General features: G+C 40.8%; 1 protein-coding gene across 1 annotated transcript in view; it reads left to right on the top strand.

Moving 5' to 3' along the window:
* DOCK2 (dedicator of cytokinesis 2) overlaps positions 1–24,938 on the top strand; it is a 963,684-nt gene that overhangs the window by 134,483 nt on the left and 804,263 nt on the right. The window contains exons 8-9 of the mRNA XM_075859372.1: positions 4,145–4,299; positions 21,411–21,492. Of these exons, the coding sequence (XP_075715487.1) occupies positions 4,145–4,299; positions 21,411–21,492 (237 nt within the window). The remainder of the gene's footprint in view (positions 1–4,144; positions 4,300–21,410; positions 21,493–24,938) is intronic.

The raw sequence follows: 24,938 nt of genomic DNA on the forward strand, positions 1-24,938 counted from the left end.
GTGCACACTGTCGGCGACAATGTGCACCGGGAACCAGGAGGCCAGCTGTCCCCGACAGCTGACACTCCACTGTTGCGGATCAGCGGCTCATTGCCGCTGATTTAGGCAATTAACCCTAGGTAGTGTTATGTATTCTAGCAGCGACCCATGCTGCGGGTAAAAAAAAAAAGTGTAAAAAGTAAAAACAAAAAGTTTCAAAAAGTCAATAAAAATATTTTACAAAAGTGTCAAAATAAAAGGTTTTTTTTCCTATAAAAAGTATTTTATTATAGGAAAAAAATGAAAACGTTAAAAAACAGTACACATATTTTGTATCACCGCGTTCGTAGGACCCAAACTATAAAACTATAATGTTACTTTTCCCGCACGGTGAACACCGAAAAAAATACACGAAGAACAATGCCAGAATCACTATTTTTTGGTCACCACCCCTCTCAAAATATATAATAAAAAGTGATCAAAAAGTCACATGTTTCTCAAAATAGTACCAATAAAAACTCCAACCCGTCCGGCAAGAAACAAGCCCTTACACAGCTTTTTTGACTGAAAAATGAAAACGTTATGGTTCTCAGCATATGGTGACAGAAATTCAATTATTTTATAAACAAGTGATTTTATTGTGCAAACGCTGCAAAACATAAAAAACTATATACATATGGTATCGCCGTAATTGTACCGACCAGCAGAATAAAGTACAACTGTCATTTATAGCGCATAATGAACGCCGTAAGAAATAAAGAATTGAAAACACCAAAATCGCTGTTTTTTGGTCACCTTTGCGATAAATAAAATGTAATAAAAGTTATCAAAAAGTTGTATGTACCGAAAAATGGTACCAAAAAAAATACAGCCCGTCCTGCCACAAATAAGCCCTCACATCGCTCAATTGACCAAAAAAGAAAAAAGTTACGAATCTCAGAATGTGTTGATACAAAACAATTTTTTTTTAACAAATTGTTTTTTCTTTTTAAAAGTAGTAAAATATACAAAAAAATTATATACATTTGGTATCACCGTAATCGTATTGACCCGCAGAAATAAATTAAGTTGCCTTTTTTACCGCACAGTGAAAGCGGTAAAAACAAAACCTAAAAAACAATTGAGAAATCACAGTTTTTTCCAATTTCACCCTGCAAAGAGTTTTATTTTCGGTTTCCCAGTATATTATATAGTACTTTAAATAGTGTCAATCGAAACTACAACTCTTTCCGCAAAAAATAAGCCCCACACCACCATATTCATGGAAAAATAATAAAGTTATGGCGTTTGGAAAGCGGGGAGTGAAAAACGGAAATGAAAAAGCAAAAAAGTATCAGTCCTGCAAAGGTTAATTAATTTCTAATAAAAAAAACAATTATTACCACATGTGGGGTATTGTCATACTCGGGAGAGATTGTGTTACAAATGTTGGGGCGCTTTTTCTCCTTTATTCCTTGTGAAAATGAAAAGATGCAACATTTTAATGGACAACAATTTGGATGTTCATTTTCACGGTCTAATTCCACTAAATTCTGCAAAAGAAACTGTTAGGTCAAAATGCTCACTATACCCCTAGAAAAATTCCTTGAGGGGTGTAGTTTCCCAAATGGGGTCACTTTTGGGGTGTTTCCACTGTTTTGGTCCCTTCAGTGCATTGTAAACGCGACATGGCACTGAAAACCAATCCAGTGCGTGCTCCAAAATCCAAATGGCGCTCCTTCCCTTCTGAGCCCTGCTGTGGATCCAAACAGCCGTTTATTACCACATATGGGGTATTTCCGTGATCGAGAGAAGATTCTTTACAAATGTTCAGGTGCATTTTCTGCTTTATTTCTTGTAAATATTAAAAATTTCTATGTTTTTTCAGAAAAAAGATTTTCATTTTCACAAACTAAATCCAATAAATATAGCAAAAGACCTTTGGGGATCAAAATGCTAACTACACTCCTAGAAAAATTCCTTGAGGGGTGTAGTTTTCAAAATGGTTTCACTTTTGGGGAGTTTCCACTGTTTTGGCACCACAAGACCTCTTCAAACCTGACATGGTGCCTAAAATATAATTTAAAAAAAGCAGGCCCCAAAATCCACTAGGTGCTGCTTTGCTTTTGAGGCCTGTGTTTCGGTCCATTAGGACACTAGGGCCACATGTGGGAAATTTCTAAAAGCTGCAGAATATGGGCAATAAATATTAATTGCGTTTTTCTGGTAAAACCTTGTGTTCTATAATTTTTTTTATTATAAATGAATTTTGGCAAAAAAAAATTACATTTGTAAATTTCCCCTCTACTTTGCTTTATTTCCTGTGGAACGCCTAAGGGCACATTCAGACGTGGCGGAATTGCTGTTGAATTCCACTGCGGACAGTCCGCAGTGGAATTCTGCAGTAGCCATTTTTTTACATTTCTTTCTATACATTTTTAGGAAACTTCGTTCAGACGTTGCGGAAAATAACTGCGGAATTTAGGCTGCAGTGCAGAATTTCCCCTCCATAGCATACTCATTATGTTGCGGAGAAGAAGCGGAATTTCACTGCGGATTTCAGCCTTTGCAATGCAAAAACTGAAATCTGTGGCAAGTCCGCTGTGATATCTGCAAAGTCTGAATTACCTGTCAAATATGCAAATGTTGGTGCAGATGCGTTGCGTAATTGCCCCGAATCTGCACTAACATTCGCATTGAAAAAATTCTGCCACGTCTGAACATGGCCTAAAGGGTTATGAAGCTTTCTTAATGCTGTTTTGAATACTTTGAGGTGTGTAGTTTTTTAAAATGGGGTGATATATTGGGGGATTCTAATATATAAGGCCCTCAAAACCACTTCAGAACTTAACTGGTACCTGTACAAATAGCCTTTTGAAATTTTCTTGAAAATGTGAGAAATTGCTGCTAAAGTTCTAAACCTTGTAACGCCCTAGAAAAAGAAAAGAACGTTCAAAAAATGATTCAGACATAAAGTAGACATATGGGAAATGTTAACTAGTAACTACTTTGTGTGGTATTACTATCTGTTTTACAAGCAGATCCATTTAAATGTGGAAAAATGCACATTTTTGCAAATTTTCTCTAAATTTTGGTGTTTTCACTAATAAATATTGAATTTATCAACCACATTTTTCCACTAACATAAAGTACAATATGTCATGAGAAAACAATCTCAGAATCGCTTGGATAGGTAAAAGCATTGCCAAGTTATTACCACCTAAAGTGAGATGTCAGATTTGAAAAAATCAGCTGTGCCACAATGCCAAAACAGGCTGTGTCCTAAAGGGGTTAAGAAGGGATGCCAACATAAAGTAAATGTTAATGGGAATTGTTAATTAGCAACTATTTTGTGTGGTATTACTATCTATCTTACAAGAAGATACATTCAGTATTTTTCTAAATTTAAATGTATCAACCAAATTTTACCATTTACATAAAGTACAGTGTATCATGAGAAAACAATCTTAGAATTGCTTGGAAAAGTAAAACCATTCCAAAAGACACGTCAGATTTGAAAAAATCTGCTGGGTCCACAAAGCCAAAACTGGCTGTGTCTCTGAGAGGTTAAAGGGGTTGTCCAAGACTTTAAAAAATAAAATAGGATTTAAAAAAAAAAAAAAAAAAAAGCAAGAAACAATACTCACCTGTTAAATCCCCTGCTGCAGCGTTGATGCTCTGGTTGTCCCCGCCAGTCTTTTTTTGCAGTGATGACATACTGTACATCTATATGACCGCTACAGCTTATCACTGGCCTCATGCTAGCATCACGGCTGAGGCCAGTTATTGCCTGCAGTGGTCACATGGATGTACAGCCCATCTTAGCTGCTGGAAGAGTAAACATAGACCATTATTTGCAAGTCAGTTCTTTCTAATACTTTTTCTGGCTCTTCTATGCTCACCTGGTTTCTTCTGTTGCACTTTATGGAAGCTGGTGTAGATTGGGACTGACAATGATGACAGCTTTTTATCATTATAGATCAAACATATTTTGATATTCTCTGCATGGTTTTTGGAGCCACTTATTTAAAATTGTTCATGATGAAACTTTCAGAGACTGCTAATAAATTAGTTTGGAAAACAAAATAGTTATTTTTAATAAAACCTCTCTGCTGTAGATTGTGCCAATCATCACGCTGTAATTTGTATGTACTTTTAGCCATCATATTTTTCTTTTGTTTTTCAGAACAAAGATCAAAATGACTTTGCTATGCATGGTCGTATAACTTCTTCTCCGACGCACAGTCTCTATGTCTTTGTAAGAAACTTTGTCTGCAGAATAGGGGAAGATGCCGAACTGTTTATGTCATTGTACGACCCTCAGAAACAAACAATTATAAGGTACGAAATGTATTTTATTCCAGAGAATATATCACTGTACAGTCACTCGGCAATATTTTACTGTGCAGAGGAAAATAAGATAGATAAAGAAACCTTAGACACAGTGATAGCAAATGGGTTTGCTGGGAAATAGATAGGGTAGTTTAAGCAAGGATTTATGTGGTTCTGCTGTGTTCAAGTTAGCTAAAATATCACTAAATTCTAGGACTTATAGGAGAACACTTCTAAAGAAACATATTGAAAGATAGTTTAAAATTTTCAAAGTAGTGTGTGTGTGTGCACGCACGTGTGTGTGTGTGTGTGTGTGTGTGTGTGTGTGTGTGTGTGCGCGTGTGTGTTTGTGTGTGTAGATTTTCCTCCTGTCAGAAACCTGGGCATGAGTTTGCTCCATAGAAAGCTATAAACGCTTTGGAGTATTAGTATACTTTTCAGGATTCCTGGATAAGTTTGTGACAAAGACTATGATGCCTTTAATTGTCGCCTTTAGCCTGAAAAATTGTTGAATTGAATTTATAATACGTTAACAGAACCTCTGACTTCAACGTCTTAAGCTGACCACACATCGTCTCACTATCTCCAACTGTCTGTAGTGCCCCTTACAGGGGTGGATTAAGCATACTGTGGGCACTGGGCTGTTTGGAAAGACTTTATAATGATCTGCCATGAAATTAGTATTATTACATATACAGGCCTATGCATTTGCACTTCATTACACACATCTACTAATTGATGGAGGCTTATAGTCACATGGGAAGTCTAGGTGAGCACTGTACTTCACCCCCTCAACCTCGGAAACTGACCACCACATGGCCAGCATGAGGAAACACACGGACAGGGCTCTGTGTAACTCCACTCTCAACCATCTTGCTAACCTGTAAAAAGTAGCTCCCCTTGTGATCATCAATAAATGCTCCACTCTAAGGACAGCATGGATTGATCTCAGGACTTCACTAGAAGATTATAGATGCAGTCTATATTATAGTAATTTAGAACCTCAGTCAGGCTGGCAGTAAAATTATGGCAACACTGTAACCAATGAGACATGGCTTAGCAGGAGAAAAGAGACACAAAATGCACTTTATAGTGTCCCGTCTATATAAAAGACAGCCGTCAGTAGTGTGTAAGCAGTTATGCTCACAGTGGGCACAACAGCCATATAAGTAAAGTTCTATATGAGATTATTTTCTTAATAACAGGTAAACACATTGCACAAATAAAAGGGCGAATGGTCTTGAAATAATAGGGGTATACAATGCTTAAAAAAACCACACACTGCCAAAATAATTTTGCTATGAGAAGAATTGACAAAATATATGCTTAAAGAATTTGCGCCAACCTTTTTGGTTATATTTTTCTTTTACATATTTAATTTTTTTAAAAGTGAATCAGTGAATCTGTCCCCTTGATATGCACTAATAATATATAAATTGTAGCAGAAAGATTTGTAGCAGAAATTTCTGGGACTAAAAATCAGTTCTATACATGTGAATGGGGTTGTTTCTGCAGCATGTGCATGAATTTCTGCAAACCCCATGAATGGGACAGTCATACATTTCTGCAACAAATCTGCCGCATGTGAATATACCTGTCACGTTTGTTTAGTGGACCCCCTGGGCAGTACCGCCTTGGTGGTATGGCAGCTGGCCATCAGGGCGCAGGTTAAAGTCTATAGTTTATATAGGGTACCTGTGGCAGCTCGGACAGTAGCAAGGCTGGTTCGGCTGGGACTCGGCAGCAGGTAGACTTCAGGCGTGGAGTAGCAGGACAGGCGTGGTATACAGCACAGCACGGCAACATGTCAGCACGGTACTAGATCAGCATACAGGTTACAGGATACAGGAACAGGGAAAACTGGGAGCAGGAAACACTAGGGGACCATTTGCAAGACAAACTTAGGATACAACAACAACGCTCAGGCATCGGAGGATGGGGCTGGAAGCAATCAGTTCAATCTTCCACATGCATGCGATTTGGCTTCTTAAGTCTGGACTGAGCTCGCGAGCGCACCCTGGTGGTCACTGTGGAACAGGATAGCCGTATGTGCAGACATCTCTGCAGAGAAGGGCGTCGACTGGATGGAAGGAGTTCGTGGTCATCGACCACGGACGTTATAATACCGTTGTAGTCACAGATTCACTTTGCTTTTGAGTCCAGTATTATAACAAAAACTGTGCTGCTGGTGTATTCAATTGCAGCGCCATAGGTCAGGACTCTGAATTGGGCAATCCAAAAGACAAATCTTTTCTTTCAACTAGTTTTTAGTTGATTTACTTAGATTGTCTTAGTGCATCACCCAACGCCTTTTCAGCTAGAGGTCATTGACTGCTACTTTTAAATTTTCCTGTAAAAAGTTTTGATACACTTTTGAATTCATTGTTGCCTCAATCAAAGGCGTAGCTACATATGTCCTTCTGCACCCGGGGCAAAGATTCAGATTGGCGCCCCCCCACAACTTCTTTCCCGACATTTCCTTCCTCCTCGACATGTTGCTTTTTCTACCAATCAATGAGGTGTAATTTTTTTGCACTTTATTTTAATGGAACTTGAGCAATATAGTTATATAAGGGAGTTACCATAACAATAAATTAAAAGAAAATGTATTAAAGAGGTCACACACAGCCCCCTTGTAGATAGTGCCACACACAACCCCCTGTAGATCGCACCACACACAGCCCCCTGTAGATAACTCCACAAACAGTCCCCTTGTAGATAGCGCCACACACAGGCCCCTGTAGATCTCTCCACAAACATCCCCCTTCTTGTAGATAGTGCCACACACAGTCCCCCATTGTAGATAGCGCCACACACGGCCCCCTTGTAGATAATGCCAAACACAGCCCACTTCGTAGATTTTGCCACACACAGCCCCCGCTTTTAGATAGCGCCACACACAGCCCCCTTCTAGATATTGCACACAGTCCTCCCTTGTAGATGGTGCCACACAGCCCCCCCCCTTTTAGATGGTGCCGCACAGCTCCTCTGCAGATAGTTCCACGCAGCCCCTCTTGTAGATAGTGCCACATACAGCCCCCTCTTGTGGATAGCGCCACACACAGCCCCCCTTGTAGACAGTGCCACACACAGCCCCCCTTGTAGATAGTGTCTCACACAACACCCCTTGTAGATAGTGCCATACACAGCCCCCTTGTAGATATTTCACACAGCCCTCCCTTGTAGATGGTTCCACACAGCCCCCCATGTAGATAGTGCCACACAGCCTGCCTTGTAGATAGTGCCACATAGCCCCCTTGCAGATGGTTCCACACAGGCCCCCCTGTAGATGATGCCACACAGTCCTCCCTTTGATGATGGTGCCAAAAAATTACTTACCTAGCCTCGTTCCCTGCTCCGAGACCTGCAGTGATGTCATTACGCCAGCCTGTGCTGGGACTCCGTCCCAGCGTCTTATAGGCTGCAGGGCTAATGTGGCCTGTAGCCTAGTGATGGTGGAGCAGGGCACTGCTCCGCTATAGTATTCAATTGTATCTGCATCCTGACACAGATATAATTGAATGTGGCAGTAGCTAGCACCGCCCCCCCAAGTGCTAGCAACGCCACCGGGCATAAGGGGGACCGTGCCGTCTGGTGCATAAATATAATGTCAGGGGGCCTTGAGAAGATGGGACCACTGCAGAGCAGCCATAACAAAACAGCTGATCGCAGCTCATGGGCCCGGCAGGGGGGGGGCAGGAGAGGGGGCGGGGGGGCATGAGAATGGAAAAGCCTGAGAGGATGGGACCGCCGCAGAGCAGCCGTGTCAAAACAGCTGATTTCTGCTGCTGCTGCCCAAGATACAGGGCGCCTATCAGCAGCGATCAGCTGTTTTGATACGTCTGCTCTGCGGTGCCCTTCAATACATTGTAGTTGTGCCAGGGGCACCTGCCCCGCCTTCCCACCCCTAGCTACGCCCCTGGCCTCGATAATCGCAAGGCACAATCATTGCAGAAATCTAGGTAATTCCAAAGGGTACACTCACTTCTTGCAACTGTATGCCCAAAGACTCGTTTGGCATTTGTCTGGTCCATAGAGGTCTATGGTTAGAATTTACTAAGACTGGCATTTTTTTAATTAAAGTGTGCTGGAGTACACATCTCTTAATAAATTTGGTGCATCTTTGGCTTTCTGTGCATTGGAAATTTAAATCTATGCCATCTATGAGCAGACGTAAATTTGCGCCAAGATTGATGCCAATTTTTGGGAAAGTGATGGTAAAACTGTCAGTCCCTGGGAGGTCCCCCTCCTATTAAACCTTTTGAAAAGTGGCGAGATGTGTAACAATTCACAAAATATAGCAAATAATTTGTCTTTTGTGAAATTTTAAAATTTTCCTCTATGGATTATTTTGGTGTTTGTACATCAGGAGCATTTCTCAAAGTGTAGTGTGAAAACTTACTAATATGTAATAGACTTTTATTGCATTGTTCACCCCCTGTGTTTTAGATAGTGCATTTGTTTTGCCTGCTGGTGTCAGGGTCAACTATTGAAATAATACCACTTTTTTCTTCATATAAAATGCCAGGGAAAATCAGAGTTTACTTCTCTACTTTAATAAATTATCAGATAAGGAGTGAGAAGGCACGTTAGGCTGGGTTCACACAGAGTTTTTTGCAGGCAGAAAATCTGCCTCAAAATTCAGTTTGTTGCGGCGTTTTTCGCCCACGGCCATTTTGCGCCGCTGGCAAAAACGCAGCTAAATACGCTTTCTCTACCTCCCATTGTTGTCAATGGGAGGTCAGAGACGTAAACACCCGAAGATAGGTCATGTCCATTATTTTTCCCGTGAGTCGTTTTTTCTGCTCGTGGGAAAAAAACGCCTCCGTCTCCCATTGAAATCAATGGGAGGCATTTTCGGCCGTTTTTTGTCTCGTTTTCCGAGGCGGTTTGCGCGTCAAAAAACGTGTAAAAAAAACTCTGTGTGAACTGACCCTAAACTTGGCTCAGTGACACTCAGAACATCAAATCCAAAAGTTCCCTTTAATGGTTGCATAAGGGTCATGAATTGCTTCCTTTCAGTGATGAATCTAATGCTTGCTCATGGATTAAGTAATAATAGAAGTGAAGGGACTACATAAGTGCAATTTATAGCAAAATTAAAAAATATTTTCACTTTTCTCTGAGTATGACAGCCTCGTGGCTGCCTTGCTTTTTCAGCACAATTACTGAAATGTAACCTAGAGTACAAATGACATCGGATATACAAGCTGACAGTATGAACCATTAGCAGAAAAAATTGCATTGTTGTACTATTGAGTTTATTTAGAGTTTGTTTAGCAGAGCAATATTTTCCGTAAAAGTAACAACTAAGGAAGCAGATTTAATGACTCCCTAATGAGTAATGTGTCACGCTCGGCTGGGTTTTTTTATTAGCAGAGTTTATGGTGTTTTTTGTTAGCAGCGTTATTGTGTTTTTTGTTAGTAGCGGTATCGTGAACTGTCCTAGGGTAAAGTTTACAAACTCAACTCGCTAAACCCATTTAGTATCCTTTATTTAATTCTGTTGTTCTTTGTGTTGTCATAACAAGTGAAAAAGATGAAAAATAAATTTCATTTGAGCACTGTTACAGTAGCAGGCAGTGGATAACACAAGGTAATGAGGATCCAAGAATTGCTGACTTTCTGCAGTCTAATGTAGACAAAATGAAGATATTACTTTAATACAGATTTGTTTTGCTTCTGTTAGATTTGGAATTTATTACCTTCACTGTCAACAAGTGCGCAGTGAAGACTTGGTTGAAATGATCGGTACATCAAAATGCTAATGAAAGTAGATTTAGCAGCTGCAGTATGTTTTTATGTGTAGATGTTTAGTGTCACCTAAGGCATCTCTTTTAAGGACAAATAGATAGACTCCAAACGCATATTTATTACAGGCTAGGTGAAGTTTGGAACGCCAACTTCCCCCCATATTTTACCATATAGACTGCTCCATGATTATTAAACCATACCGAAGAAAAGTAGATCTCGTAGTCAGAATATATAAGAATATATCAACTTTATTATACAAAATAACATACATTTAAAAACACGTAATTATAAGACTCTAGTACTGACACTGTGGTGGTACAAGATTCAGCACGGATATAACTGAATAAAAAGGTATAAAGACAGAGTGCAAGCTGCATATACTACCGACAAAGATTATATATAGTATCACATCCCCAATGGATTACAAACTGATGATCCAAAATGTCCTCTAAACTTTATAAATGCATGGACTAATACCACTAGAGAGAGAGTCACATAGGGAGCAATCAGTATTTATGGTGAGTAGTCAAACAATGCAGTCTTACCCATTCTAGTAAACAGAAGGTGTTGTACAGGTCCATGCTGGATCCGCCACAGAAAAACCCCAACGCGCGTTTCGCTGTTTTAGTTGCTTCCTCAGGGGGTACATAAGACCCAAAACATGTCTGGTCCTTATATAGTGTCTGCATGTGTCTGTGCAAATCTACATCATCGCCGAGTTAATTATCGGCGCATGTCCGCTGGCGTGACCGGAAGCGAGGCATGCCCCACTTCCGGCTCTACATGCTGGAGCGCACGTCCGGATTCCCGATGCGTAACGGGAGTTCCGGACATGCGCAGTGCATGCTATGGAGCCGGAGGGGGCCGTGCATCACCGCCAGCCGCAACGACAAACACGCGCACGCCATCAAGGAAATGAGTAGATTAAGAGGTGGGTAAATACAGGTCTCATTAAAAGAGATGTATTCATGGCTATCATTTCAGGCAGTTCTATAGATGCAAAGATGTAATAATACAAACACATAAAATGTAAGTCATTATTATTGATCTTGGTGACATATGGAAAAGTAATAATAATATATAGACAAACTAGTAAAACAAATAAAGCATAAAAATATTAAAGTGAAAATAATTATGATATGACAGCGCAATACAAGTATTCCGTTGGCATAAGTATAATGTAAATAACGTGACAAAGGAACCAAACAGTGCCAATTATGTGACAACAAAAGTATGGGGTTAAAATTAACCCGAGTAGGGTGTAATATCCATACAAAAGAGTATACATATATACACCTAAAGAAATGTGTATTGTTATACTAGAAAATTAAAAAGAATTATTTTATGTGTAAACATAACAGAATAAGTGATAATATACATAGATACTAATGTATACAAAATATAAAGAAAAAAATAACTAAATAATTAGGGCTTTAGAAATACCCAAATATAGTAAATGGACCAAGAAAGATAAAAAAAGAACAGTTTACGTGACATATTGCCTTATTATAACTGCAAAAAGTACCGTGACAAGCCACTATGTCTATCAAATAGGGACACTAAATAGACAGAAGAATGGAATACATTAGCGCCATCTACAGGTTACAGTACAAAATAGTATAACAATAATTCCATCAGAGAAAATCGGTATATCTTCGTTTTCATAATCTTTTATTCTCCTAGAAATTCAGATGGCTCGAATCACACTTCCACCATACAAGGCAACCAGACATAAGGGAAAAATAGAAGGATACCTAAAAAGATAATATCACAATACAAAAACATAATTAATGACAGATAAACTCAGCAGTAGGGATTATAGGAAGGGAACAAAGCTCAGTGTTTCATTAAGTCCATCGGGTTTCATTGATCACAGCAGGACGATCCACTTGCACTCTTTTTGTGCCAAAATCCTCTTCACATTGCCCCCTCTGATGCCACAATGTATTCTCTCAATCCCCCGTATTAGTAATGTTTTGGGACTACAATCATGGTGTACTTTAAAATGTCTCGGCAGTGTCTTTAGCTGTGTAAGGTCATCAGTCTCTCTTGCCCCCATAATGTCTCGCACGTGCTCTCTCGTGCGGACCCTCAACTCTCTGGAGGTAAGTCCTATGTAGATTTTAGGGCATCCACATGTGGCATAGTATATCACATGAGTTGTACTACATGAGATATACTCCCTAATTTAAAAATGTCTTGTTCCGTCGACTGTGGAGAAGTCAGTTGCACGGCAGATGTTGGCACAGGATTTACAGTCTCCACACGGGAAACATCCCTTTCTGGGTCCTCGTGAGCCAAATGGACAAATTTGTTGAGGTATATAATGGCTCTTCACAAGAAAATCTTTAAGATTTCTTGCTCTTCTGGCTGTCATCAAGGGTCTTTCTGGTAAACCCTGTGCCAACTGCGGTTCTGACCTCAGAATGGGCCAATGTCTAGTGAGGATAGTTCTCATCGCATCCCATTGGCCATTGAAAGTTGATATGAATCGTACATTTGAATCACTAGTACCTCGTTGTTTAAATTTTTTATGTTCCTGTTACTGTATCCTCTTTCTTTGAATCTATTCGTAAGATCAATAGATTGCTGTTCAAACAATGTGTCTGAAGAGCAGATCCGCTTCATCCTGAGAAACTGACCAACTGGGATGGCTTTGATAGTGGAAGGAGTGTGGGCTGATGAGGCATGCAGCAGGGCATTGACCGATGTTGTCTTACGAAAAACATCTGTATGTAGAAAGCCCAGAGTATCTGTGAAGATCTGTATGTCTAGAAATTCCACTCGGTGTGAGTGATGTTTATACGTCAATTTAATATTAAATGAATTGTCATTCAGATGCTGCATAAAGCTCACCAGCCCAGACTCCAATCCTTGCCAAATAAAGAAAATATCCTCAATGTATCGTGTCCAGGAGAGCACATGGTCAGCGGCGCAGGCCCCGTCCCCATGAAAAACCTGTCTCTCCCAAAATCCGAGGAAGAGGTTCGCATAGGACGGAGCGCACGCCGCCCCCATTGCAGTGCCCTGTTTCTGTAAATAAAAAGAATCTTTGAATACAAAAAAGTTATGACTTAAAATAAATTGTAATAGTTCCATAATCAAGTCACATAGTTGGCCATCCCAGTTGCTGGTCCCCAGGAAGAAGCGGACCGCACCCAGCCCATCATGATGTTTAATGCTGGTATATAATGATTCTATGTCAGCAGTCACGAGATACATATCTTGTTCAATTTGAATCCCATCGATCCTCCCCAGGATGTCCGTCGTGTCCTTGACATACGAGGGTAAATCCGCGACCAGTGGTTTTAAGTAATGGTCGATAAACTTACATATCGGGTCACAGAGTCCATCAATGCCGGAGACGATCGGACGTCCCGGGGGGTCGGTGGGATTCTTATGTATTTTAGGCAAAAAATATAGGGTCGGAATCTCTTTTAAGGAATCTGTCACCACGTTTATGCTGCCCTTTCTGAAGGCAACATGATGTAGTGGCAGGGACGCTGAATTCAGCGCTGTGTCTATCATATCTGCCTGTGGTGCACTTTTTGGGAAATTTACACATTAGTTGCAGTGCTCGCATTGCGCTGTGTGTTACTGTAAATAGGGAGAAATCTTTCAATTAAGTGGGTGTGGGGAGCTGCAGCTCTTGAATACCAGGACTCTTAGCTCACAGTGCCAATCGAGCGTTAAAACTAGTAAAGTGTAAACTTCACAAAAAGTACAGCACATGCACATACGATATAGCAGGCACAGCACTGATTCAGCGTCTCTGCCACTACATCATATTGCCCTCAGCAAGGGCAGCATAAATGTGGTGACAGATTCCCTTTAGCAGATGCCTTAGTTGATACAAAACATCTACACGTAAAAACATAATGCAGCCGCTAAATCCACTTTTATTACCATTTTTGAGGACAGGATTAACGTTGTGACAAATTCCCTTAATGATTTAATGTCATTTGTAAAACCATTAAAGGCGATGTACACCTTTGAAAATGTTGGTTGTTTTTTTTTAATAAAAAGTCCATCACTGTGTATGGTGCAACTTTCTAACTACTTTTTTACAAAAGTAATTTTTACCTTTTTAAACTAGCTGTGTCTAGTGCTAAAACCTGTAGCCGTCAGGTCAGTTGGACTGACGGATTCAGTGTCAGCAGGTCCTGGGTGTCTCTGACACGCAAGATCGAACTGTTACCGATTACATCTACAGTGAAGAAAATAAGTATTTGATCCCTTGCTGATTTTGTAAGTTTGCCGACTGTCAAAGTCATGAACAGTCTAGAATTTTTAGGCTTGGTTTATTTTACCAGTGAGAGATAGATTATATAAAAAATTAAAAATAAAATCACATAGTAAAAATTATATATATTTATTTGCATTGTGCACAGAGAAATAAGTATTTGATCCCCTACCAACCATTAAGAGTTCAGCCTCCTCCAGACCAGTTACACGCTCCAAATCAACTTGGTGCCTGCATTAAAGACAGCTGTCTTAAATGGTCACCTGTATAAAAGACTCCTGTCCACAGACTCAATCAATCAGTCTGACTCTAACCTCTACAACATGGGCAAGACCAAAGAGCTTTCTAAGGATGTCAGGGACAAGATCATAGACCTGCACAAGGCTGGAATGGGCTACAAAAGCATAAGTAAGACGCTGGGTGAGAAGGAGACAACTGTTGGTGCAATAGTAAGAAAATGGAAGACATACAAAATGACTGTCAATCAACATAGTTCTGGGGCTCCATGCAAAATCTCACCTCGTGGGGTTTCCTTGATCCTGAGGAAGGTGAGAGCTCAGCCGAAAACTACACAGGTGGAACTTGTTAATGATCTCAAGGCAGCTGGGACCACAGTCACCAAGAAAACCATAGGTAACACATTACGCCGTAATGGATTAAAATCCTGCAGTGCCCGCAAGGTCTCCCTGCTCAAGAAGGCACATGTACAGGCCCGTCTGAAGTTTGCAAATGAACGTCTGGATGATTCTGAGAGTGATTGGGAGAAGGTGCTGTGGTCAGATGAGACTAAAATTGAGCTCTTTGGCATTAACTCAACTCGCCGTGTTTGGAGGAAGAGAAATGCTGCCTATGACCCAAAGAACACCGTCCCCACTGTCAAGCATGAAGGTGGAAACATTATGTTTTGGGGGTGTTTCTCTGCTAAGGGCACAGGACTACTTCACCGCATCAATGGGAGAATGGATGGAGCCATGTACCTTCAAATCCTGAGTGACAACCTCCTTCCCTTCACCAGGACATTAAAAATGGCTCGTGGCTGGGTCTTCCAGCACGACAATTACCCGAAACATACAGCCAAGGCAAAAAAGGAGTGGCTCAAAAAGAAGCACATTAAGGTCATGGAGTGGCCTAGCCAGTCTACAGACCTTAATCCCATCTAAAACTCATGGAGGGAGCTGAAGATCCGAGTTGCCAAGCGACAGCCTCGAAATCTTAATGATTTACAGATGATCTGCAAAGAGGAGTGGGCCAAAATTCCATCTAACATGTGTGCAAACCTCATCATCAACTACAAAAAATGTCTGACTGCTGTGCTTGCCAACAAGGGTTTTGCCACCAAGTATTAAGTCTTGTTTGCCAAAGGGATCAAATACTTATTTCTCTGTGCACAATGCAAATAAATATATATAATTTTGATTATGTGATTTTCTTTTTTTTTTTTTTTTTTATATAATCTATCTCTCACTGGTAAAATTAACCTAGCCTAAAAATTCTAGACTGTTCATGTCTTTGACAGTGGGCAAACTTACAAAATCAGCAAGGGATCAAGTACTTATTTCCTTCACTGTAAGTTCATAACTTATATGTGATTTATAACAAGTCAATCCTGGCGCCGACCTGACAGATTCAAATCTCAGCGCACGATACAGCTGCTCTGTGTACAGAATACAAAGTAGCTGTATGTCAAAATGTAAAAATAATTTTTAAGAAAAAGTCATTGGAAAGTTCCACCGTAGCTGAAGTTCACTGTAAAATTTATATTAGCATTAAAAAATTAAAGTTAAAAATGTGAACTTAGTTCAAAGAAAAATACTTCTCACATTTTTCATATTGGTCACTGCTTTATCATTTACCATTTAAATTCCAGTTTACCAAGTTTATTTTGACAGGTTTGCTGATGTTCTTTTACGCAATTCTTACTTGAATACATTACATGCATCTGTAGTTATTCAGCATGCATTTATTCAGCATGCAGTGGCTTTTGCTGGGGAAGTTTCCTTCAGCTATTGCAGGGAAAATGTTGTATAACATTCCAACCATTCGGCTTGAATCCTCCAGAGCAAGAACGGCTGTGGCAGCTACTGTACTTCCCTGTTATGTCCATATGCCCTGATAGGCCATATGGACTGGGGTTATCTTTGTGAGGCAACCCCTTTAACTACTTAGGGCATGACCAGACGTGGCGTATTTATTCCGCCACTGTCCGCATCAATGCCGCACATAATCTGCGTTGCAGATTCTGTTGCGGCTCTGCCTAAAATGGGCATTAAATTGATGCGGAATAGCCGTTGCGTATTCAGGTGAAGAGTGCTTCTCTTCTCTCTATCAGTGCAGGATAGAGAGAAGGGGCAGCCCTTTCCCTAGTAAAAGTAAATTAAATTCATATTTACCCGGCTGTTGTCTTGGTGATGAGTCCCTCTTTCAACATCCAGGCCGACCTCCCTGGATGAGGCGGCAGTCCATGTGACCGCTGCAGCCTGTGATTGGCTGCAGCCGTCACTTGGACTAAAACGTCATCCCGGGAGGCCGGACTGGAGGAAGAAGCAGGGAGTTCTCGGTAAGTATGAACTTCTATTTTTTTTACACGTTGATGTATATTGTGATCGGAAGTCACTGTCCAGGGTGCTGAAACAGTTACTGCCGATCGTTTAACTCTTTCAGCACCCTGGACAGTGACTATCTCCTGACGTCGCCTAGCAACGCTCCCGTAATTACGGGTGCACACACGTAGTCACCTGTAATTACGGGAGCTTCATTGACTTCTATGGGCCTGCCCGTGCCGCAATAACGGCCCGTGATTACGGGCGTTTTTACGTTAGTGTGCATGGGGCCTCAGTCTGGCTGTAGACTTAGAAATACATAGGTCCAGCCAGAATGAAGAAATGTCATGTTCGTAAAACAATTACACTACGCAACACACCTAACATCTGCAGACTTCATTGCAGAATTTTGACTCTCCATTGAAGTCATTGGAGAAATTCTGCAATGATTCCGCAACAATTCCGCTACACGTCCGAAACAGCCAGTGTATGCTGCGGACACCAAATTCCGCACCGCAGCCTATGGTCCGCAGCGGAGTTTTCCGCAACGTGTAAACGAACCTAACTAAGAAGCTGTGGAAAGCAATGGAGAAACGTGTACGCTGCGGATTTCCGCAGCGGACTGTCCGCAGCGGAATTCCAGAGCAATTACGCCACGTCTGGCCATGCCCTTAGAGCGTGTGTATTACCCAGCTAGACATCATGGTGAACAAAAGAAATAGATAAATGAAAAATTCAACTGAACCAACAATCATATGCTATATCTTCCACCTGTGTATTCTATAATATTTTGTATGTTATATTAAGCTAGAAATATGCTCTACAGCAGAGGTCCCTAACCGTTTGTAGGTTGTGAGGCACTTTTAGTTATAACAGATAGTGTTGAGCCAAACTAAATATTACTACAAAGTCATAGGATTCTTACCTTAATATTCCATGCCAGTGATATGGTTTTACATTGGTGCTAGTAATGACTACTAAAGTTCTAGTGACTCTATGACCTACCTGGTGCCACTGGTGCACAATTGTATCTTGAACCACCAGCAGCTGGCGAGCCACGTGTGGCTCGTGAGCCATTGGTTGGTAAATTCTTCTCTACAAATTAAATTTTTACTGTTTCTCTTCTGACGACCATTATAAATTTTATACTTCAAAGCCATACTCAATCCAAGTCATAATACACATATAGTTCCTTTCCTTTACCAACATCCACAATATAAATCTCTTTTTTCATATGGATGTTCCCTGATCCATCCTATATATCTCATCTCCTCAAGCGTAAATACACGCTGGCTTCAGCTGGAGTTTATGGAAGAACGTGTGTCATGAACTTGATTCTACCTGGTACTTTTTCATGGAGTGTGTATTTTCTACCCACCAGTTTTCATAGCAATTCCAGTTTTCTCCCAGACATCCTATTAACTTTGTTTGTATCTGTGGCTAAGATAAAGGAGTTAATATGTGCACAGGGTTGCGAACCGTCCATAAATTTATTGGACAGTGTCTGTAATAAAAACTAGATGCGTCTGTGAGCTGGAGGAGCTTGTGCAGGTTATTCTGAATGTAATTATCATTATTCACAGTTCATAGTAAAAGCTGCGCATGTGTTCACATTAGGATTCTGAGCTATAGACATTTATTACGTATAATCTCTATAATTCAGTTTTGGTTTTACAATTTGTCTGCAATTTTTTTTTTGCTGTGTGTTCGTTTTAACTTACGGTAGTTGTACAGAAAAAGGCAAAACATAAAAGGATGTTAACAATCTTGAGTGTGAGATCCAATGGTGATAGGGACTTGTAAATTCACTGTGTGTACTGCGACAAATACTAAAACACTCAGTTTCTCCTCTCTATAGTATGTAATAATATATATCAGAGGGTAGAATTTTACACTCAACATTTCACAGGAAAATGTAAACACAATAGCATACAATTATCTATCAAGGCTTATAAACCTAGTGTAAGTCCCTGTACCTAAATCTCGGTGCCTTTCTTATCTCTGGATCCAATAAGTTACTAGAATTGATGACGCACATAGGACCCAGTGAGGGAGTGCAATAAGAAATGTTGTTCTTGAAGCAAAGATTGGTTTCGATTTATCAGAACAAAGCTTTAAATACAAGATACTTCCCCCAGTTTTTGTGTGACGTACAACGATCCCAAACTTAACAGTGTATTGACAAAATGTTAAAAATATTGAGTTTGTTGAAGCGGAGGATGCTGATGTGCTCCCTTTTCTCAGCCTCTCAGTTAACAAAAAGTCACGATGTCAGCTGTTTTACTCCCCTCAGCGAGACATTTTCTGTGATGGCAGCAATTCATTCATCCAACATACTATTATGTTGTCACATAAAGGCTACAACAAATTTCTCCATCAGACATTTTTAGTGGTGATATCTCACAAAACTGGCAAACAGGGTATGTTATCTTTTATCTTACAGAAAATGATACAATGCAATTTAGACATCCCCACATACTGTAGATGTTAACAGAATGGTAATGTAAGAATTGTTTACATTCTGATGGTCAGCACTCCTAAACAAATACATTTACCAATATAAAGAAAGGTCTTAAAATATCCGGTTCTTTATTAATAATTCTATTTTTAGGTATTTTTTATTTTTTCTATTTTTCATTCAGTTGCTTTGTTATATATTTTACTATTAAATAAACTTGCATCTGCTTCTTTGATAAGATTAAAAGGTGCATTTGGAAGAAATAAGGAATGTTTCTGCTATTAAATTTTAAAATGCATAAAATCAAATATGTTATTGATTTGTATAATACATACAGTATCCGTAGAATGCCTACCACAAAGGCAATAGCCACTATATTTCTAAGGCTAAATTTATATCACGCTCTGCGGGACCAGTTATAGTGGTCCCGCCAAATGCATGCCGAGGCATATATTTGTAGCAGCCTGTTAGAAGTTAAAATATGCACAGTTTTCTTTGCAACTCTGTTTTGCTCGATTGTGTTAATAGAGTCGCTAATAACGTGCATTAAATATATATTGATGATTGAAATACCTGACATTAATATGTCAGTACAGCTGGTTATAAAAACTAAGAGTTATTTTTGGATAGGTAAATCTATTTCTTGTTTTACAGTGTTTTACATTTAAAGGCAAACTAATATGCATCCATTTTCGATATAAAAACAGCCTTCAAGATGCATTGTTCACAATGACTATTTCCATTTTAGCCATGTTGGTTGCCCTTTCCTCCATGTCTTTAAGCATCATCTGGGGATTTATTTTTACCTGCAGTACCCCACTCAGTTACATTTTTCTACTTGTTATATAAATGAGGTTTTATTGCTCTCAGTAACAGAAACAAAATGGCAGTCTTGCTGATATTGTACCTTTTAATGGCTAACAAAAAAAAAATTATGTTGAAAACGTGCAAGTGCTTTTCCTGGCAATTCAAAATGACTTCCTCAGAAGACTGATAACTGTTGAAGAATACCAGAAGAGGCCTCCAGTTGTTTAGAATATGAGATGACGAAGCTATGGTCTGTCATTCATATGTTTTGGCCGAGAGCAACCACTTGCTGCATAACTATTGTTTTGCCCCTAGTTACTATGAAATATACAATAACAAGATGGTTTCCCAGCATTGCTAGACTGAGTATGCCAGTTTCAAATCCTTTAACAAAAATTTAGTGATTTTGCATCTTACATCTATAATATACACAGTGCCCAAAAGTTCATAGATATCTGTTAATCAGGCTGACAAGTTGTCAACTTCCATGAGTAAGACATTAATAATTTAGAAGTTGCCAAGATTTTAAAACAGCTTCTAAGCCTGTGTATGACTGTCATAATACACAGATTTATTCTTAAACTTAGACAGCTCAAAACTAGGCAGGCGCAAAAGATGAGACAACTTTATGACAGTGGTGCATTTGGCTCATCTTGCTAAACATTTTAGACAATTTTCTCTTCCTTACTTCCACTTCTTAGTTGGCTTAATTTAGACCAGAATCTTGCGCCAAAACTTTGGTGCACCTAAAACCTCAACCCCTTTTTGATAAGTCATGTCCATTTCTAAACACTTATAAAAAATGTTTAAACACATAATAAATTTGGTACAAGGCATGTACGACATGTTTTTTTCACACAAATTGAGCCAAAATTCTGGCACATTTAGCTTACTAAGTCTCCCTTTGTTTTCAATGCCTCTGTTCACATCTGTGTACTGGTTATGGTTTATAACAGAAAGCTGGACGCATTGCCATATCCATCAAATATGATGCAATCTGCGATGAAGGCTCTGAACTCAGCCTCCGACGCATATGTGAACATAGCCTAAGCATGAATATATTCCTGACCATAAATTCTTCAGCAAAACGTGTTACATTTTTTTCACTTTATGCAGTCTTGTCCAATACAACAGATAAGAGACATTTTCAGGTCATGTGTAGTCATACGCTACAGCAATTCTGGGTAGTAAATAGCCTTCATAAGATGAATATCACTGTCTTTTTAACTTGACCACATAAAGGCGTGTTGTTAATGTTTTAAGTCAATATTGTGTGTTTCTATGAATTGTTATAAAAATGTGATTTATATTTTTACAGTGAGAATTATTTGGTGAGATGGGGAAGTAAAGGATTTCCTAAAGAAATTGACATGCTTAACAATTTAAAGGTTGTTTTTACTGTAAGTACAGTAACTTTTTTTAACTTTATGAAATGTAACAAAAATGTGTATTACAATTTATTTGGTTAATGTAAGGATATCGGAGAGTTTAAAGGCAAGTTACTAGATTGTTAGATGGAATGGGAGATCTATCTTACTATGAAAGGCAAGAAAAGTCAGGCTTGTTCAGCCTGGAGAAAAGACACCTTAGAGGTGATGTTATTAACATGTATAAGTATATGTGTGCTCAATACAAAGAACTGGCATATCATTTATTTGTTCCAAGAACAGTACAAAGGACCAGGGGAAATTCTTTACATCTTAAGAAAAGGTAATTCAGAAATTACTATAGGAAACTGTTCTTTATATTTAGTATAGTTAAAGCGGTACTTCGGGCATTTTATATTTATGGCCTATCTTTAGGATCAGTAGGGTTCTGACTACCAGTACCTGCACTAGTCAGTCAGCTGACTAAAGGAACGACTTGGCCCCTTCAATGTTTGCCAGGTACAGCGCCATACACCTCCATAGCGGTTGTGCCTGGGATTGCAGCTCAGTCCCATTTAGTTGAATAGAACCAGAACTGAATTCCAGGCACAGCCACTATAGATGTGTACAGCGCTGTGCCTTGTAAGCTATAAAGAGTCCGTAGCGGTCGCTGCAGCCCCTTCAAGCCTGATAAATCATAATTTAAAGGGGTTCTCCTTTATCCTTAGGATAGGTCATCAATATCAGATCAGTGGGGATCCGACTCCCAGAACGGGAGTTGGACCCCCACCGGTCTGATATTGATGACCTAACATAAGGATAGGTCATCAATATAAAATGCCCGGAGAACCCCTTTAAATTATGGAATACTGGTAGTATACAATGAGAACATTCAAAAAAGAGCTAGATGCTTATTGAATGACAAATGGCGTTCAGGGTTGTAAATAATTTAGCATTGAATTATGGGTAATGTGTCTGAGAAAAAGTTGAACTTAAAGGACACACATATATATACATGCATACATGCATATATACATACAATACTGTGCAAAAGTTTTAAACAGTTGTGGAAGAATGCTGCAAAGTAAGAATGCTTTCAAAAATAGAAGTGTTAATAGTTTTTTTTTAATCAATTAACAAAACGCAAAGTGAATGAATAGAAGAGAAATCAAAATCAGATCAATATTTGGTGTGACCATACACCAAATACACCTTTGTCATCAAAATAGCATAAATTCTTCTAGGTTAAAACACAGTCATTAACTGTAACAGAAACAGGTGTCTAAGTGGGTTAAAACAGGATGAGGAACAGCCAATCTCTGCCACAAAGATGAGGTTGTCACAATTTCATGTCACAGGTTGTCACATTGGGTTCGTGGGCCCACTGGGCCGTACAGCCTTGGCAGTACGGCAGCTGGCCAACAGGGCGCAGGTCACAGTCTATAGTTCGTATAGGGTACCTGTGGCAGCTCGAACAGTAGCAAGGCAGGCTCGGCTGGGACTAGGCAGCAGGCAGATGTCAGGCATGGTGTAGAAGGACAGGCGTGGTAGGCAGCACAGCACGACTACAGCTCAGCACGGCTCTTGACCAGGATTGCACGGGATACAGGATACAGGTACAGGAAACACTGGGAACTGGAAGACACTAGGAAACCATTTGCATAGACAAACTTAGGGTACGACAACAACGCTCAGGCATGGGAGGAAGGGGCTGGGCCCTTCTTATAGTCCAGGGTGCTCATGGGCTAATTAAACATAAAAGTCTGGTGCAGAGGAGGCTGAGCCGAACTTATTTGTCCCAGGCAACGGTTGTGACACTCTGGACCCCACTGGAGAACCTCTCCAGAGTTCCAGTCCAGGACTTGGGCATGTAATCTGAGCCAAGGCAGGCCCAGCAGCACAGGGTGTAATGGCAGGAAGGAGGTGATGGGAAAGTGAGCCCTAATCTACCCACCGCCCTGTCCCTGCCTACTTGCAACGACCCGCCCTAGGCGACGGGGTACAACTGGGCGGCGGTCCCTACGCTGTCTAAGTGCACGGGAAAACAAACAGGGAACACGCAAGGGAAGGGGCAGTAGCCACAGAACGCCACGAGGAAACGGAGCGGCGAACGATCAGTCAGGACCAGGACGAAGTGAGTACACCCAAGCGGGCACGGAGACAGAAGCAAGCCAGGGGCAAAGCAAAGCAGGTCAAGCGGAACTGCAGCAAGGCAGAAGCACGGCAGAAGCAGGCTGGAGCAAGCAGCAGTGAGGCCAGGAATCCAGAAGAATTACAAGCACTGAGGAAGAGAACAGGGCAGCTAATAAAGGACAGGGGGCGGAGCTAACTCCGTCAGACCAGGCCGCGATAGGCTCTCCCACTCCTGAGCCTGCCACCCTGGTTGGTGGGAGATGGTGTCAGTCGAACAGGTCTGGCCTCAGGTGTGGATTGATTAATCCCAGGAGTATACCTAGACGTAGTACCTGGCAGATCCCTAACACAGGGTTAACTGCTTTGGACAAGACAAAGAACGATAACAGCTCGGAGTGGAGAGCTCCCACTTGGAGTCTCAGTGGCTTGGTCACAGCTATAACTGGGTCTGGCAGAGGTAGTCCATTTACCGATGCAACCGTCAATGGCCTCTCCAGAGGGGTAGTGGATAATTGAAGAAGATCCACCAGGTCTCTACAAATTAAATTAGCAGTGGATCCAGAGTCCAGATACGCAGAGACCCGATGCGTTTTCTCACCGGACACTATGGTCACGGGTATGGACAATTTAGAAGTCCTTTTTTACCCAACGTTGTCTCTCCTAGCAACCATAGGCTTTGGGACTTTTGGGGACAAAGACGCACAAGATGGCCTCCAAGGCCGCAATAGCGACAGAGTACCGAAGTGCGTCTGCGTTGTTTCTCCTGTGTGGATAGCTTACACTGGTCCATCCTCACAGACTCCTTAGGAGGATCGGCACCTGAGGACAGCAGAGGTTGCTGTAAGGGTGGGACCAGACTAGGGAGGCCTCCCACCCGACGAGCTTCTTGGAGCCGTTCTCGGATCCTCATATCAATCCGGGCTGACAGAAGGATGAGGTCAACCAGGATAGACCATAGATCTCGAGCGGCAAGTTCGTCATTAATCTTAGGAGACAGACCCTGCCAGAATGTAGCCACCAGAGCCTCATTGTTCCACAACAGTTCTCCTGCCAGGGTGCGGAAGTGGATGGCGTACTCGCCCATGGAGGTGTCTCCTGGCGTAGGTTTAACAAGGAAGCCGCTGCAGAGGAGACTCATCCAGGCTCCTCAAACATCATGCGAAAAGTACGGAGGAAGCCCTGGAGGTCACGGGTCTCTGGTCCTTGTCTCTCCCAGATAGGATTCGCCCATGCAAGAGCCTTGCCAGTGTGGAGAGAGATAATGAAAGCGACCCTTGCGACCTCAGATGAAAATGCCCTTACATACAGGCTGAAGTGGCTCTGGCACTGGTTAAAAAATCCATGAC

Source organism: Rhinoderma darwinii, chromosome 3 (assembly GCF_050947455.1).
Source record: "Rhinoderma darwinii isolate aRhiDar2 chromosome 3, aRhiDar2.hap1, whole genome shotgun sequence".
Lineage (NCBI taxonomy): Eukaryota > Metazoa > Chordata > Amphibia > Anura > Rhinodermatidae > Rhinoderma > Rhinoderma darwinii.